At 38.3% G+C, this 17,163-nt stretch overlaps 1 protein-coding gene across 1 annotated transcript in view; it reads left to right on the forward strand.

The window, feature by feature from the left end:
* NEK7 (NIMA related kinase 7) overlaps positions 1 to 17,163 on the forward strand; it is a 56,790-nt gene that overhangs the window by 8,610 nt on the left and 31,017 nt on the right. Inside the window, exons 3-4 of the mRNA XM_009283171.1 lie at positions 8,909 to 8,971; positions 9,517 to 9,627. Of these exons, the coding sequence (XP_009281446.1) occupies positions 8,909 to 8,971; positions 9,517 to 9,627 (174 nt within the window). The remainder of the gene's footprint in view (positions 1 to 8,908; positions 8,972 to 9,516; positions 9,628 to 17,163) is intronic.

The raw sequence follows: 17,163 nt of genomic DNA on the forward strand, positions 1-17,163 counted from the left end.
TTGTGGCTCTCCCAGATTGCTTTATCCTGATAGTGTTCCGATTGTCTTAAACTATCCAACATACGCTGTTGGTTTTCCATTGAATGTTATTGCCTAGTGCATGTCAGGAGGGGCTATGTTCTGTGATCTGTAAAATCACTTTCCGTATGAGGGCTGGATGTATATAGAAGACTATTATCTGAATGGAAAGTGCGATTTGGTTAACCTGTAAGGGAAAAAAATTCCTAAGTGTACGATGAAATATTGCCCGGAGTTCAGAAGGCTTGTGGCAGCACTGAGCGTTTGACACAGCCGTTTAGATGTCAACTATGCAAGCTGAAAGCTGTTCCATTTGGACAGAAGACCATCTTAATTGTTACTGTGCTTCTGTGACCTTCCCGAAGATTCCCTAGAAATATTTTTGTTAAATATAGTCACAATACTTAATTTCACTATAAAATTTATTTTCATAGATGTCTTTTGGTGAGAAGTGATTGCTTTTCAGAGGAGCTCTTGTGGGTCTGCTCTATGATGGTGCTTCTTGCTTTTAATTTCAGTCATGTTTTCTTTTATTCAAATTAAAATGCTGCTTTTTTCCTGATGCCTCATTAATGGAAGGTCAACATGGACAAAACAGGAGGAATGCTTCTTTCTGTCATGAGGGAGAGGCTCTATTCTCTCTATTTTAGGCCTGTGCATGGATACCGCTTTCCACATTGAGACAGTGTCTCTAAATGCTGTACTTTGTGATAAATAACATAACTGAGATCTGGACTTTCTTCTACTTTCCCATTTTCTGCCCTTTCTTATAGCAGATTTTAACTACTACATGCCTTCCTCTCTGATCTTGCAAGTCGTGTCCATTCTACCCCCTCCCTGTTTTGTTTTCCTGGCTGGGTTGGGTGTATAGCTGTTCTCTTTATATTCGGTCAGTGGTTCCCTATGTTTTTGTCTACCATCAAGGTCTGATGTGACTTGGAATTCCTCAGTTATCCGCTCTTTAAGAGTTGCTGGATCTCAGGCCATTATTTGTTCTAAAGGATTGCCAGTTTTGAGTTCTTACGAAGCTTTCCAACAAGAATGTTTATTTTCTGCTATTAAAATTTTATTTGGCTGAAATATGTACAACTTTAAGAGTCTGGATCTCAGGCCATTATTTGTTCTAAAGGATTGCCAGTTTTGAGTTCTTACGAAGCTTTCCAACAAGAATGTTTATTTTCTGCTATTAAAATTTTATTTGGCTGAAATATGTACAATATTGATAAATGTTATATTAATGTGTACAAAATGTATGTTTGTGGAACTCGATGTGAGCAGAAGCAAGTGGCAGTAAGATGCTGTGGGAGGAAGGACAAGCAGATGGTGACAGAAACCACTCTTTCTGAATTTGTAGTCGCTGCTGAGTCCAGATGACACGAAGAAGTAGTATTCTTCATTTGGATTCCAGTAGGATATGTAGCAGAGTGAAAACTGTTTAATTTGCAGCTTCTTTCTAGTAATTTAACCAGCAGAATACACAAAATAGTCTGCTGGGTCTTTTCTTCTCGTCGTACCTTTTGTGCTTCATCCTCCCATGTGTAGTTTGCCTTCTTGTAATTAGGGAACTGGTATTTAAAATAATTAGGTTCTCTCTTTTTCCGTGGAACTATGTTTCTGAGATGTTGTTGAAATATTACTTAGATAAAACCAGAATTAAAACACAAATCTTCATTACTTCACTTTCATTAATGTCTAAATTATACTTTGAGTCAAAGAAACATCAGGAAAGATCAACCGCAGATAAACTATGAACATAGCAGTATATGTTAGACGAGCTTCCACATAAGTTTCCTCACGTGTTAAGCCCGAGGTCCAAACTGTACTGAAAGATCATGCCTGAGGAAGAAGCAGTACATCTCTACTACTGCCACCTGAAGTAACCCTTGCAACAGAGCCATCAACACCCTGAGGTGTGGTGTGGCATTCTGAGCAATGAGTGCTCTGGTGGTCGCTTCCAAGGGGGAAGTAAGCAACTGCTAGATTCTGGAATAAACGCTCACAAAACATCCTTAAAGGGCAAAAGAGTTGTAAATATCAGTCAGTGACTGTAAGGCTGTATGAGTTCACTTTATGAGCTATTTTTTAGGTAAACCTTAGCAACTCAAAATTTAAAATATTATGTGAAACTGCATATTTCAACAAAATTCCAGATTAACTACACTTCTGCCTTACGTTGTTCCACCTTTCCTTCCCTTTCATTCCCAAATTGGAGACCCCTCTGTTAGAGATTCAGACAATGAATCCTTTTATCTAGCACTTACATTCATTATTCATTGTTCATTGTCAGTGGATTGCTACTTCAGGCCTGAATTAGAGATAATTAATCTTAGGAAAGCACTTGTAATTTCACACTTTATGAAGCACTGTTGTCTCGGCACAGCAGTGCTGTGGTGGCAAAATACTCTAATGCTCATTGTTGCTATGCAGTGTCATATCTCTTAATATTTACGTGCATTCAAGTCTTTATTTTGCTTGCCTGTCTGTAGGTTTATGTTACAGCAGTCATGTTTGTGTTTTGCTTTGGAAATACTTTTTGGTAGTTTTATTTTAAACACAATTTCAAACAGAAATAGGTTAAATTGTCATTTAAATGGTGAGGTTAGAAAGACCTTTATCCTTTTCAGTACTGAAAAGGAAAACTTGGAAAAGCGATGGACTTCACAGCAAGAGGAATCAAGTAGATTCCCAACTTGGCACGTTACTTCAGATGATGAGTTAAATTGGTAGCTGGTAATTGATCGGATACAGTATACACTTAGAAGCTAAGGCCTGATGTTTTCCATCTGGTGGTTAAATGTTTCTAAACCTTCTTGCTATGCACGTAGCCTTCTAGGAGCTCTAGTTGCATGTGTGAGCATGTCTGCAAGAACTTTACTCAGGAAGTTGATTTCGTGTATTGCAGCCTTTTTGTTTAGTTTACACATCTGCATAGGGAACAGTTCCTGCTCTGTATCCTACAATAGCTTAGAAACTATTCTAAAAATATCGATACCTCTTGACAGTACTTGTACTTGTACAATACAACTGGTATTTCTAGAATGCTGAAAGAATGAAATTATAATCTACGCCACATGAAGGTACTGGAGAAGTGATTCAATTCAAAGTTACCAGAGATCCCTTAGTTGCATAGCACACAGAGGGGAATATTTTGGACTAAGTATCAATGTATGCTTGTCCTTCTACTCTTCCTTTGTATGCTATTGATTGCAGTGGGAGATGAAAAACTGAGAGCTAAAAATGGACTTTTTGTTCCACTTAGCGTTCTTGTTAAGTGGAAAGGAAAATTGCAGAGGGCTTTTAAAATGCTCTCTTAAGTCTCTTCAGCTGTATTTGCTGAATTGTTTTCAGGAATTTCACAGTAATTGCTAACTAAAGTATAGTGCTTACCGCAATGAGATTTTTTGATTACACTCTTTGTGAAAACTGGCACATCGTAAAAACATTTAATATAATTTTTGCTTATTCCTAGGTTTTCCACAGCAAACATAATTCCTTTGTAGAAATGTTAATCTTATCATAGTCCTTGAAAATAAAAATTGGGGAAAATAATTAAAATTTTAAATAAGAGTGTATTACACTGTGCAATTTGTGCTGACTAGAGAAACACACCTCCAACCTGAATTACCCTGTGATCCTGACCTCATAAATGGAGTCAAGAATTAGAATTTATTGTTAGTCTAATTAATGCCCTAGCAGTCTAATCAAAATGCAGCAGTTTTTATTGTTAGCCAATTACAGTGATGCCAACACTTGTAGCCTAATTACTGCTAGCTCCCAATAATCGATGTGCACAAGCTTCTTCACATCAACCCTGTTCAGGCTCGCCCTTCCAGTTTCCTGAGCTCCGCTGGGAGGAGGATGCTGGTGGTGGCTCTACGTGGGATACGCTGGGTGCTTTCAAGCAGTCAGTTGCTAATGGTTTGTGTTGGTCCAAAGGTTTACTGATGTTAATCACGCTGGTTTTGCTAGACCTTTATTGTATTTGCTATAATTTCCTTAAGACCGTGCAGTTGCACAAAGCTGAGCTGAATCTAAAAACAAGTTGGACACAAGTCATCTGACTGTAATGACTTCATTACATTTAAGTCTCTCAACTGCAAAGTGTGTGCTGCTACAGCTAAATCCAAGCTCAAAAAAATAAGTTCAAGCCAAAAGAAGTCCAGCCAAAATGTGGAAAGTCTTTAGGCCTCATGTTTCTGAGGCGGTCGGAGGCCTATGGCCTGCTAATAGCAATGGCAATACTGCCTTTATAGGGCTACAAATTGTGTGTGTGTGTGTGCGTGTGAGAACTCTCACACGCTAGAGAGGGGGGAGCAGAAGCTGACCTTCGTGTGAGAAATCTCACGCAACACGCATGCTAGAGAGGGGGGAGCAGAAGCTGACCTTTCAGGTTGGCTTGCTGAATGATAGTAGCCAAAGATGGAATTAGTCTGCTTGCAAAGCTGTAAGCTGTTACAGTTTTGATGGAAGTACTGGCATCTCTTCATAATGGCCAGTCTGTAGTAAAACACAAGCGAAGGACAGCTGCTCCTGTGTGGTCATCTGGTCTGCGGCAGCTCCTGCAAAACAAGCCTTCTGATCGCTGCCTGGTGCCATGTGTAATTTTGACATGCACTTGAAAGGATGTTCTTAAGCTCTTAAAATCTTACACTGGAAAATGGAAGCCACAATGAAAGACGTTCTTCAGTGTTGAGTCATCTTCTGGTGATGAGGTGTGGAGGTTTTCTCGTTGTGTTTACAGTAGCCTCCTTGTGAGCTGACGTGGCTTATTACACTAGGGGCCTCTGATCCAAACTGTGGCAGTTTGGCAAAATGGAAAGATAATCTCTGCAAGCTGTTTGAATCTGGTATGATAGGGCAGAGGTTCTTCAGAGGCCATGGGTTGGGTGATTTTTTTTTTTGTTTGGTTTGGGGTTTTTTGTTTTTGTTTTGGGTTGGGTTTTTTTCCTAATCTTGCTGTTGGAGGACGTTAATGTCTGCAAAACTGAAATTCTGGATTTCTGGGAAATGCTATTTATAGTCTTTTGAGGTTAGATCTGGACCAAAGTCTACCGGAGAACCTCAAGAATGATATACAGTAAATCTTCAGATTGTCTGTCTTTGTAAGGATCAAAAAAGACTCAGTTTTTCTGTCTTGCTTTATTTTATTCAGGTAATGTTTGAAATATTCAGTTTAGCTGAAGCTGTGACAAATCTGCCACTCTGCTGTATGAAGTGTAGCAAAAGTATAGGGAGTCATGTTTATAAAACTCAAGTCTGTCCTTTCATGAGAGCAGCTGCTTGGTCTAGTCTACTCCAGGGTGTTTAATAACAAATTAGAAGTACTGGCGATACCAACCACAATACACAAACAAAACTTAGTCTTTCTTTCCTGTGCCTTGATCCTAGATCTTTCACAGTCCTGAGTCTAGGACTTTGTTGTTTTGTTACTCCTCTATGAGAGGTATTGATTTATGTTCCTATCAGAGGCATAGCTTATTAAAAAAAAAAAAAAAAATTGCTCACAAAATTTTCTCATTTAGGTGTGTAGGGAAACACTCCTGGTATAGGTAAGTTAATAAGCCTCTTGGCATATTGGAACAGTCACTAACAGGTGAAAACTGCCCTGGTTTTTCACACAATGAAACTATTTTGGTTTTAAGTCTTGAAATTGTGCTTTGGGTGATTTCTCCAAATGTTACAAATAGATAATTTGTGTATAATTTTCAGTCTAAAATTCTGTCTGCAGCTTTGATTAGGTTCCCCAGTGTGTTTGGAGTTCTCTGTCTACGTCTAATCTCTGTATCATTTATAAGGAATGTTCTTATCTCACTATTATCTAGAACTTAGTAAAAGTGTGAAGCTTCAAGACGTGCCCCTTTGCCTGTCCCCTTTTTTCCCTGTTCCCCAGTACAGGCTTTCATTGATTGCTTTTGGGAGAGCGGGTATAAAAATTTCCATTTGCTGGTCTCTTAGGTTACAGGGAAAGACAATTATGATCTCGTGTCTTCCCAGTACTTTCTCAGTTAACGTGCTACCTCTCATGTTTAGAACTTTCCTAAGTGTTTCCTAGAAAAATCATTACAGTCCTTCATGACTGTACCAAATACTAGGACTTCAGTCTATTGTCAAAACGATTAGAGAGCAATGTTTTTTCATAACACTCCTGTATAGGTAAGTTAATAAGCCTCTTGGCATATTGGAACAGTCACTAACAGGTGAAAACTGCCCTGGTTTTTCACACAATGAAACTATTTTGGTTTTAAGTCTTGAAATTGTGCTTTGGGTGATTTCTCCAAATGTTACAAATAGATAATTTGTGTATAATTTTCAGTCTAAAATTCTGTCTGCAGCTTTGATTAGGTTCCCCAGTGTGTTTGGAGTTCTCTGTCTACGTCTAATCTCTGTATCATTTATAAGGAATGTTCTTATCTCACTATTATCTAGAACTTAGTAAAAGTGTGAAGCTTCAAGACGTGCCCCTTTGCCTGTCCCCTTTTTTCCCTGTTCCCCAGTACAGGCTTTCATTGATTGCTTTTGGGAGAGCGGGTATAAAAATTTCCATTTGCTGGTCTCTTAGGTTACAGGGAAAGACAATTATGATCTCGTGTCTTCCCAGTACTTTCTCAGTTAACGTGCTACCTCTCATGTTTAGAACTTTCCTAAGTGTTTCCTAGAAAAATCATTACAGTCCTTCATGACTGTACCAAATACTAGGACTTCAGTCTATTGTCAAAACGATTAGAGAGCAATGTTTTTTCATTCAGAGTTGAGATCTGTAACAGGTGCAGGCTGTTTCATCTCCTTCACTAAGTTCCCAACCTTAATTCATAAACTGTATTTTCTGTCTTTCCCATCAGTGTTATTTACCTCTTAATACTTGTACCTGTAATTTCATATGTAGTACTAACTGTTTTCTTCTACTACATCTGAAATTGCTTTATTTCTTAGTGTTAGCATTCCTTTCTTGTGACTTACCCTGCTGTGTTTCCGTTAAGTCCCCCGCAGTCTCCTCCTTGAATAATTGATTCTAGCTGAGTCTGTTTATTTCCCATCACCCTGGCATTAATATAAAAGCAGTTGTGAGATGGTTTATTCCCTTTCTTTCATGGTAAATAGTTTTGTTTTCTTCTTTCTTTGCTCCTCCTCCCCCTTTTCTTCTTACTATCTGCAAGCCTGGCATTTCAGTTCTTGACTTACAGTCGTCTTTTTGTCAAAAAGTGACTCGTGTATCCACTCCAGGCTGTTTTTTCTTATGCCAGCTCTGAAGACAGAAGATTGGATGTCTGAAGGGAAGTAGTGGCTAGTCAAGAGCACATGTGTGCTCTGTGAGGACTGTGCTCCATGGATGAAGTCTCTAGACTTCTCCTTCCAGTTGATTAAAGGAATGACAAACTTACTATGCATAGTGGCATAGAAAATTAAGGTGAGGTTTAGCAGATCACATGTGGACTTTCTGATTTGTTTGAACTTCTCTGGGGAGAGTGAAAGAAGGTGTGATTCATGTGGACAGTTATGCAGTCAGTTTAAGAGATGACCTCTTTGCAGACATTCAGTACTCAAAGTGCTGTTAATCCTTACGTTTGTTTCTGGAGTTGGTGGCAAGATAGGAAATGGAAGCTGTCAGCTGTTGAGCTTTTGATCATTTTGAGCTGATGGAACCAGGTACCAGTGATCTTCACAGCACATAATACATCTTTTCCTGGAGACTTATCTAGAAAGAAATGTGCATTGAAAAGGTGTAACCGGAAAAGGTAATCTCATAAATGTTGTGGCAATTACTAAAACTCATAGTGCATCTCCATTATTCTTCTGGATAGCTCAAAATGTAATAGGCAGACCACACAGAAGTTGATGAGTGGGTTTTTTGGGGTTGGTTTGGTGTGTTTTGGGTTTTGTGTGGTTTTTTTTTTTAAATTTTTTTTATTCAGAAAGTAATGGCAAATGAGAGAGGAAGGGTTCCTTGAAGAAGTAACATTTTGGACATTTCTAAGGGGAATAGTCGGTGGCAGTGTATGGAGATGCACATCTGAGAAAGGGAACCCAAAAAGAAAGGGAACCCTGAGAAGGGAACCCAAAGGTGGTTAAAAAAAGGGAGTGAAAATAGAAAGACATTAGATCAAATATAGATGTGTAGAACGTGGACAAGGACTCTAATGGCAGGAAAAAATTACTACAAACAAAAATTGAAACTAGTGGAGAGTAACGTGGTTAACTGGAGGAGGCAAAAGTGAGATACGTTACGAAGTAATTTGGAGCAGGTGGGAGGTGGGGGGGGAAAATGAAGAGCAGAGATGTCTAACTGTAAAAGGTTGTAAAAGTCAAGGTGACGGATGAGGGCTTAGAAAAAAGTGCTCTCGTAAACAAATTGCAGAACCCCAATCACTTCTTTGCTTGCTGAAGGGAAAGAAATGGGAGAGAAAGAATCGGAGGTGACAATGAAGTTTTGATCCTGAGAGAGAGAGTAAAAGTGTATGCATTATTTAGAATAGAAAAAGATGACTGTAGCAAGAGACTAGGGAAAAAAGGTATGCTCAGTACTAGAAAGAATCAGTTTGTGATAATGGTGTGGCAGGAATGGGAGAGGAAGCTGATATTTGGATTAAAACCAGCTTGAAGGAAACGTGCCAAATTATTGCTGTGTGTTTGAACAGATAGGCGGAAGTGGCCATTAAGTCATTGGAAAACTCGTTCTTACAATGGACTTATTTCCTATGAGGGGGCTAAAAGAATCTATACAGCAGTGAATCAGTACATCAGAGCAGTAGGAATATTTCTTACTGCAATGTTATGTCTTGCCATGAAAAGCATAACTCAAGTTGCTTTATGGATGCTATGAAATAATGATAACGATCACTCAATTTGCTGTATTTTAATCACTTAATAAAAATGTCTTCTCTCTTGTGCATAGATATTTGATTTAATGGATGCCAAAGCCCGTGCTGACTGCATCAAAGAAATAGATCTTCTTAAGGTAAAAGATTTGTTTAAAAAATGTGCAGCCATCGTCAAAGTGTATTAAGTTTTTCATAGATATACTTGAGGTGTCCACTGTTGTCTGTGTAGAGTTTTTTATAAGCCTCACTTAAGGAATTTTGTAATATTTATTGCTTTAAAAATTAACATTGAGAAGTAAATCCTATAGAAAAATGGGTAACTTTTCAAGTAGAAGTTTCTGCTAAAACCACAGTATTGTAAATAACTGTCCTGTGTACAGTAAAATACTGATTTTAAAAATTGACTTTGCTGTTTCAGATAAGTTTAGCATGCTATTGCATAGATACATTGAAGCAAAATTCCTCTAAAATTGCAATGTCAGTCATCATGTTGATCCTATAAGGCCATCAAGTTCTTACAAAATATTTATCTGTAAAAGCTTCTCATAAGCATATACTTTTTGTATCATCCTGAAATAGATTTTAGGGTTTTGTTTGCCTAAATAAGAATGTTTCATTTGTCAGTCTTAAAAGATAAGATGTGCTCTACACTAAAATGTGCATTATTATTCTGCTTTCTTAGCAACTGAATCATCCAAATGTAATTAAATATTATGCCTCATTCATTGAAGACAATGAACTGAATATAGTGTTGGAATTAGCTGATGCTGGAGACCTCTCTAGAATGATAAAGGTAGGAATTAACTTTTTTAAAAAAATTAAAAGCTTGTAACGTTCAACTTCTTGGCTCTTCATTCTGCATGCTCATCACTGGGTGAAATGCAGTGAAAATGTCAGGAACTGTGGAGAAAAGTGGAGTGTTTAAACTGACTTTTTTATGTATACCCAATATTGATGCTTATGTAAGTATTTTTGACACTGTTGCCCAGAATGTAAGTGCAGATGGGGACATAACTAGACTGAAATTATATTAGCGCTGGGGAGAAGAAAAAAAAAAAAAAAGAAAAGCACTGTCACCACCATTTAGAACAATACATTTTGACGGCATTCCTGATTTTTGGCACAACTGTGTTTTGTGTTCCAATATTCTATTCTCTGTAATAGTAGTGAAAGCAGAGGAGGGCTGGCGTCATAAGGCAGAAGTAGTTTCTTCTAGATCTTGAACTTCAACTGCTAACCACTTTAGCAAACAAAATAAAGATTAAAATGGAAATAACTGCATTGTTTCATAGGTCTAGTTAAATACCTCTTTATCTTGGGACTAACAGATATTCTGAAAATGTATTTCATATTTGCTTGAAATCACATGCAGTGAACTTACTGATATGTGGTGGTGCATTTTGGGTTAATTGCTTTCTTCTGTAGTTTTTAAATGCCTGTTCTTCAGCTAATCAGAAAAAATTTATCCAAGACCCTTTGTATAAACTTTGTATTCTGAAACTTAGGTGAACTTTTAACTAGCTTTTTTAAATCTTTGTTTGTCATCTGACCACTACTTCCCCTCTTTTCCTACCCCTTTTCCACTGGGTCTTGATTTTAGTATGTCCCTTTGGTGTACTTTCGTGTGTGCACACCAATGTTGTTGTTGTCAACACAGGATAACTCTGGGAACAAATAATGCCAGTCAATTAGCATTTGCTCAGCAACAGCTAGGCACAGAACAGAGTTCTGCTGTTTTGCTTAGGACCTACATGAATAGAGAATGTTAATTTCTTCATTAATGACTTTCATACTGATTTTTTTTTTTTTTGAGCTTTTGAAGAATATTCCCTTCTAGATTGATAATTGTAAGGTAGGACAGTCAAAATTTCGGTTCTAAACAGGTTGACAGCGTTCTGTTAATATTTATATCCAAATCTGATATTTTTCTTCACCTTATGAATTATTAATTCTGTGGGCTTACATTTCATAAAACATAAAGGAAGGTTTGTCTTTTCTTTTGAATGTTCAGTTTTGACACAACAGTTATTAATATGAGTAGTGTGTGACAGATTGCCTTATGGCATGTCTGGTCTTATGACCCATTGAAGCTTTTTCTTTTTCCCCTGCTTTTTTTTTCCTTTTTTTTTTTCCCCCCCCCCTCCCTTCTCATTTTTAAACCCAATGTGTGTATAATGGCTTCTTCAGTGCAGTTGGCCTCATTACACCTTGTCCAAGTCGGTGGGTATTTCTTACAGGCTCGATCCTGGAGGCACTTTGTGATTGTCCTCTTAACACAGGGATCATGTTTAATGTAGCAAACTTAGATTGCTGTTTGATGTTAATGACAGCCTATCAGGCTATTATTAAATATGTATGAGGTGTCACAATGCACTCCGTCTTTATGCTGCTGGTGGAGGAAATGATTTGGTAGTCTACTTGGATGGTATGGGTTTAAATGTGGGGCATATCAGTTATATAGCATCTTCTTAAAGAAGTATTTTAAAAATTGCCTGAAAAGTAAATGATATGTAATGGTATGGAAACTTCCTAGCAGAATGGCTGCCTGTCACACTACTAAGGTAAATAACAATGTTGTGTTATTAAAACAAACAAACCATGCTTTGGTTTCCAGTGTTCTTGCTAGAATGCTGTGTTCTAAGTTTGTTGGAAGCTGTTGAGGCACCCCCAGAAGGGTGTTTGGGTACCAGGCTTGTTGTGTGATTTATAGAAGGATCAAGCGTGTTTTTGAAATTGTAAATGACCACAGCTTGAATGACACTGAAACCAATGTTAATGTGAGGGAAAACTACTTAACTAGTTTACTTGGGTATTTGTTATGACATTATTGACACATCAGAGAATTCTTGCAAAGCTGCTGTGTCTCACAGTGCACCTTAATGAATTCTTTAGTTCTTCCCTTAATGAACCACATCCTTGCTGCCCAGCTTTTACACCATCCCTCTTGTTACCTGTGAATAATACTCTCTTTGTCCCCATTGAGAGGACAACTGAGGAAAATCACTTGGTGCATTCATATGGATTCTAATAGAATTCATAGAATCTGCTGTATGTCTGGGGTGGGGGGGAAGCAGCTGTGCATTGGCATTTACAAACTGCATAATGAAATCAGGGGTATCTTGTGTTTTCTCTGTCTCTCTGTGTGTTTATGTATGTACATACACAGATTTAATCCACTTTACCTTATTTTTTTTTTTAATTACCTCTGTCACAGGGAGATGTTTCAGTACAGCCTCCATCCTCAAAAAGTAGGAGGATCCAAAATGGAGGATTTCTTATCTTACAGCTTTTAATGGCCTGGTAGAATTCTTGGACGTGGCATGTCAGTAATACTGAGAGGCAAACATTATCAGTGAGGGGGAAATACTTGCATTTGACTCACAGTTGGTTTTGCACTAGAATATGTACCTCAATGCTGTGTAACCCCTGTGTAGGGATGGTGAAAGAAGGAAAAATTCTTGATTTTCTGTATTGGTGAATTAGGCTGCTGGATACTGTTACATCAAAGATTTTTACAAGTAAATAATTAGTAACTGTGGTGCTAGTTCCCAGTTGCTCATGGTCTGTTTGTTGGTGTCTGTGGTCTCTACTATGGAATGTGGTAATAATACATGGCTACCTTGTAATACCACCTCCTTTTGCAATACAAAAGTATGTTGTAAAGCAGGTTTGAGGCTTGATCCCTTTTCCTATTAATCATGGTTCTCTTCCACCACAGACAGTGACAGGGAGAAAATTGTTCTGAGGACTTTTTTGTTGGTCTGGGATTTTTAGTGGGTTTTTTTTAAAAAAAAAAAAACAAACAGCAATTGATATATTGGATAAAGAAGAACCTACTAATTGCATTAATCAAGAAAATACATTATAATGATTCAGTAAAAAGAACTAGTTAGTAAAGTCTGTGCTGAAGATAGTTCAAATTCTCTTGTTTCAGTATCTTGCAGAATAATTAGTATATTATTTAAGATTAAATATGAAGTTAGTAGAAAGGCTTGTAAGAAGGTTTGTTATCAAGACACTTTTTTTTTTTAAATCAGCAATGAACTTCTAGGTCTGTTTCATTTCTGCAGGTATTTTTAGTTTTTCTGGCAAATAATCTTAGCACACCAAAAAAAAAAGCAAACTTTAAACTGAATATGTCATACAGATCTTAAGGAAGTTAATCATGTTTTGGGAACAAGCATGAAAGCTTTCATCTAAAAAGTTGAAAATATGTTTGCAGCTTTCTCAAGATAGATGGAAAATAATTTGAATTCTACAAAATGTCACCTAGGCACTTCACCCACTCTTCAGAGAACACTTTTTGTGTGTATTTTTTTTCAACTTTAAATTAAAAAAAAATAAACAAACTATAATTAGCTAGGTAAAATAAGACAAATATTTTAAAACTTCTCATCAGTATGAAGTTCATATTAGTATCTCAGGTTTCTGTAGTCAGGAACAGTGAATTCTTTGTCCTTAAACATACTTGTGTTTTATAGGACAGTCAAAATACAGTGATAGTCACTTCTTTCCAAGCAACTGATGCATATCTAAATTGCTCGTTGCAGTAGCTGGAGCTCTGTTTAAACTTGTTTGAAATCTCATCGATTATCATTCTGATGTTTCACCAGTGGTGGATATTTTGGGCTTCACTGTGTGAAATTGCATCAGGCAATTTCTCTTCTCCACATGGTCTGGGATGCAGACCCTCCCTCCTCTCCCCATGCCAAAATATATTAGCAATGAGGTTTTTTGGAACTTATTTGCAGTACTCCGGGGTTGACTAACTTGCCTGTGCTGCATTATAGGAAGCTTGCTGTTTTTAAGGGCTTAAAGAGTGGAAGCAATTTTAGCTTTGGTCATTGGCAGCTTTGCCAGCCCGGAGTGCTGCTCCTGCCTGTGTAAAGCAACCACGACTCTGTTGCGGTATCCGCATGACTGCAGTCTGAGCGTGTTATAGTGTGAGGTGGCTACAGGGTGAGATGACAGCCTTCGGGGATTTATAGAGATGTTGTAATGGCAGTGGATTTGGAAGGAACATAGGGGCACGGGTAGTTACTACAGTCTGCCTTAAGTGTTCGGTGGTGTCTGTGAGGCTGGACGGCACTGAGTGGAGGGTTATTCACAGCATTCTGAACTTGGGTGGTGATCAGATGCAGGTCAGGAACTTCTGCGTGAGTTGCTTTTGTGGACTTAGCAGTGCATCTTGCCCCACTGATCTTTGCAGCGTGGCAGAGAGTTGAGGGGGCACGTACTGCTACAGAAGCTGATTACTTTTTCTGTCTGCAAACTAGTTGCCCTGGATTGCTGGATGGCTAGTAGCCCATGATTAACCATTCTCACTGCAGTGAACCTGGTTATGTTGCTGAGAATGGAAACTTGGCACTTGTTTTATCAAACTGTTTTCTGGTGGATTGCTGTCCTGGGAATGTGCTAGACAGTGGGGTTATCTGATGAATGTTGATAGCACATGTTAGCTATAGTTTGACTCTGTTTAATTGCAAGAGTGATAATTTTCTTTTGCTGTGATAATTGGAAGATTTTTGGGAGTATGAAGTTAGGGAAGCACCTGTGTAAGGAAGAGGTGCAGTGTCAGAATTTAGCAGGTCAGGTGTTTACCCCTTCCCGGGGCATGACCCAGTGTTTTGGGAAACCCTCAGCTATTAACTGACTATATTGTTTGGCTATCTCTTCATCATAAAAAACATTGATTTACAACTTCAGCAGTTGTAGGAGGTATGTTTGGAAGGCTGTTGGGACAATGATGATGTCTCCAATGTAGTTTGAATGGCAGTGTTGTGGAAGCTGTATTCTGCTGTGTGCACATGTGTGTAGCAGGACAGTAACTCTGTTTGCTGTTAGGGTTGCCAAAGATTTAGCTGTGTGAGAATGTGTTTTCAGTTTGTCAAAATATAACAATATCATACTAAAATGTTGCATGCCAGCTGCCTGCTTGGTAGTGTATGTTTCCAAAAATGTTGTATGATTTAGTAGACAGCTAAGGAAAAATATATTATTCTGCCGAGATGTATGTATGTTTGTTTGTTCTTTAATCTATTTATTTATTTTAAAATCTGGCAACCATTGTATCTGAAATATTGTAAGCCCCTTGTGCCTTGAACTTGGAAAGGGGATTTTTCTTACAATAATGGCTGTGAAAATTCACCTAAGCTTAAATTCTTCTAACGCAAGAGTTCATATGTGCTTAACAGAAATTGCTGGAGCATAGCAGCCAAAGTGGAGAATTTCTGTACATGTAGAGCTGCGTGAACCTCTTGCATCTCTTAGTGCCGACAGCATTGCGTACTGCTTGAGTGACTATGAATGCTTCAACCTATAGTATGGGTGACTGAAACGGCTTTGCCAGAAATAGCTTTTTTCCAGATGCTTTGGATGGGCTGAAGCTTTCCTATCTCTCAGAGGGTATTTATTCTTTCTAACACAGGGAAGGGAGTAATCTGAGATGAATGTGGAGAAGACAAAAGACTAGGCAGACAGAAGAGTAGGCTGGGACAAGCAGCTTAAGTGATCCTTAAGGGGGGAGAGAGAGGGTCTGACTGGGAATAGGGAAGACAAGTGGACTGGGACTAGCTGGTGAGCAGTTTTTGAGAGAAGGTGGACTGGGAAGTTATGACGCAAGGCAGTAGAGACTGAGGAGTATAAGTGAATAAGAGTAATGGATTTGGGAAACTATGAAATGGGAGTCCCAATACTGGACATGAGCACAGTGAGGTTAGAGGAGAGCTAGTGTGTTGCCAGAGAACAGGACAGACTGGGCAAGGATCCTAGAGACAGACAAACGGGCTGCCAGGAGGAAGAGAACCTGGATAGGAGAACTCAGACTGTCTGGGAACAGGATGCGATTGTGTAAATGGAGAAAATGGGATGAAGTGACAGAAATAGGGAGGGGACAGGTCTGGGATGGGGTCAGAGAAGAGGCAGGTTGCATGGGAATTACAGATCAAATACAGGGGAACACAAAGAAGAACCTGTCCTGTAGCGGACTGCCACGCAGAATGTGGAATGGGACTCGGGGTTCAGGAGCGTTGCTGTTCTGCTGCTGTTGGCAAATGTAAATGAAGTCCGCTGGCAGTACCCATCTGTTACCTGCTGTTACTCTGTTGTGCAAGTTACTTGGCCAGCTGCAATAGTGGCTGTGGCTGTAAAAGTGCCAACTCTGGTAAGCTGTGCATAGCAATATAATAGAGAGCCTGCATTTCTGTAGTTATTTTTATGCTTTTTTGAATCTAGGGAATTGCTTGTGACCTGAGGAAGCAACACTGAATCTGCAGAATCAAGCATTCAAAAGCTAGAAAATCCTACAACTGAATATCTTACACTCCAGCAAATTACAGGTTTATTTCTTCTTTGAAGAACCACTGCTCTATTCAGTGTTAAGGGTGCAGCTACTCTGGGTAGGAATCATGGTGGTGCAGTACACGGACCACCATTTGTTGCATCTGTGCTGCCTTCTTTGCTGCGGTGGTCGTTTTCAAGGCAGGGAATTTAAGAAAGACAAAGGTTTCATGGTTAATACAACTGAATGCTCTTCCAAAGACCATCCTTTCTTAATGTCTCTGGTACTGTTCCTAAGGGATACTGTATAAACCACTTCAACCACTATTTTTTGGTGGGAATTGTAATTGCTTATTCTGTATTTCTGATAATGAAGGTAAAACTCTGGGGTTTGATTTGTAGAAGTATTGAGCGTTCACAGATTTATCTGTTCTGAGTGGAAACTGTGCTTTGAAGATGAACTGTTTCATAATGCTAAGTATGTTGAAAAGGAGGTGCTTAAATTGGTGCCAGAATTAATTAACACTTTTGATCTTAATTCTTTGCCCCCATTCTAATCTGTAAAATGGGGTATTACTACCTCATCACTTCTAAGGCCATGTGTGGAGATAAACTTCACAAAGTTTATTTTATTAATTTGATATTCTAATGATGCATATCAGGAAACTGTACCCCTCCCATTATATTCATTAAATATAATGAAACTTATATTTTGTAATAGGCTTTGAATAGTGCACAATAAATAAAGCCTAGAGACATTTTCAAACTGCTCATTAGCTGAGTGTCATGAATGAATGAGAAAAGGGTCTTTTGACATAAAGAAAGAAAACAGAACTGAAAACTGTGTGCACACGCACACTCTCAAGGGGGAGAAATTATGGTGGCTTTAATTCTGAGATTTTTCTTATACATATATTTACATCCAAATACTTGACATCACGATTGTGGAAAAAGTATTTTTAAAGTAGTCTTTTGTGCATTTGTGTATTTTCTTTTCATGATACTGATTTATTATGATCTATAAATGCAAATTTTAAAATGTGGAATCTCT

The sequence above is a fragment of the Aptenodytes forsteri genome, unplaced genomic scaffold (assembly GCF_000699145.1).
Source record: "Aptenodytes forsteri isolate BGI_AS27 unplaced genomic scaffold, ASM69914v1 Scaffold181, whole genome shotgun sequence".
NCBI classification, from domain to species: domain Eukaryota; kingdom Metazoa; phylum Chordata; class Aves; order Sphenisciformes; family Spheniscidae; genus Aptenodytes; species Aptenodytes forsteri.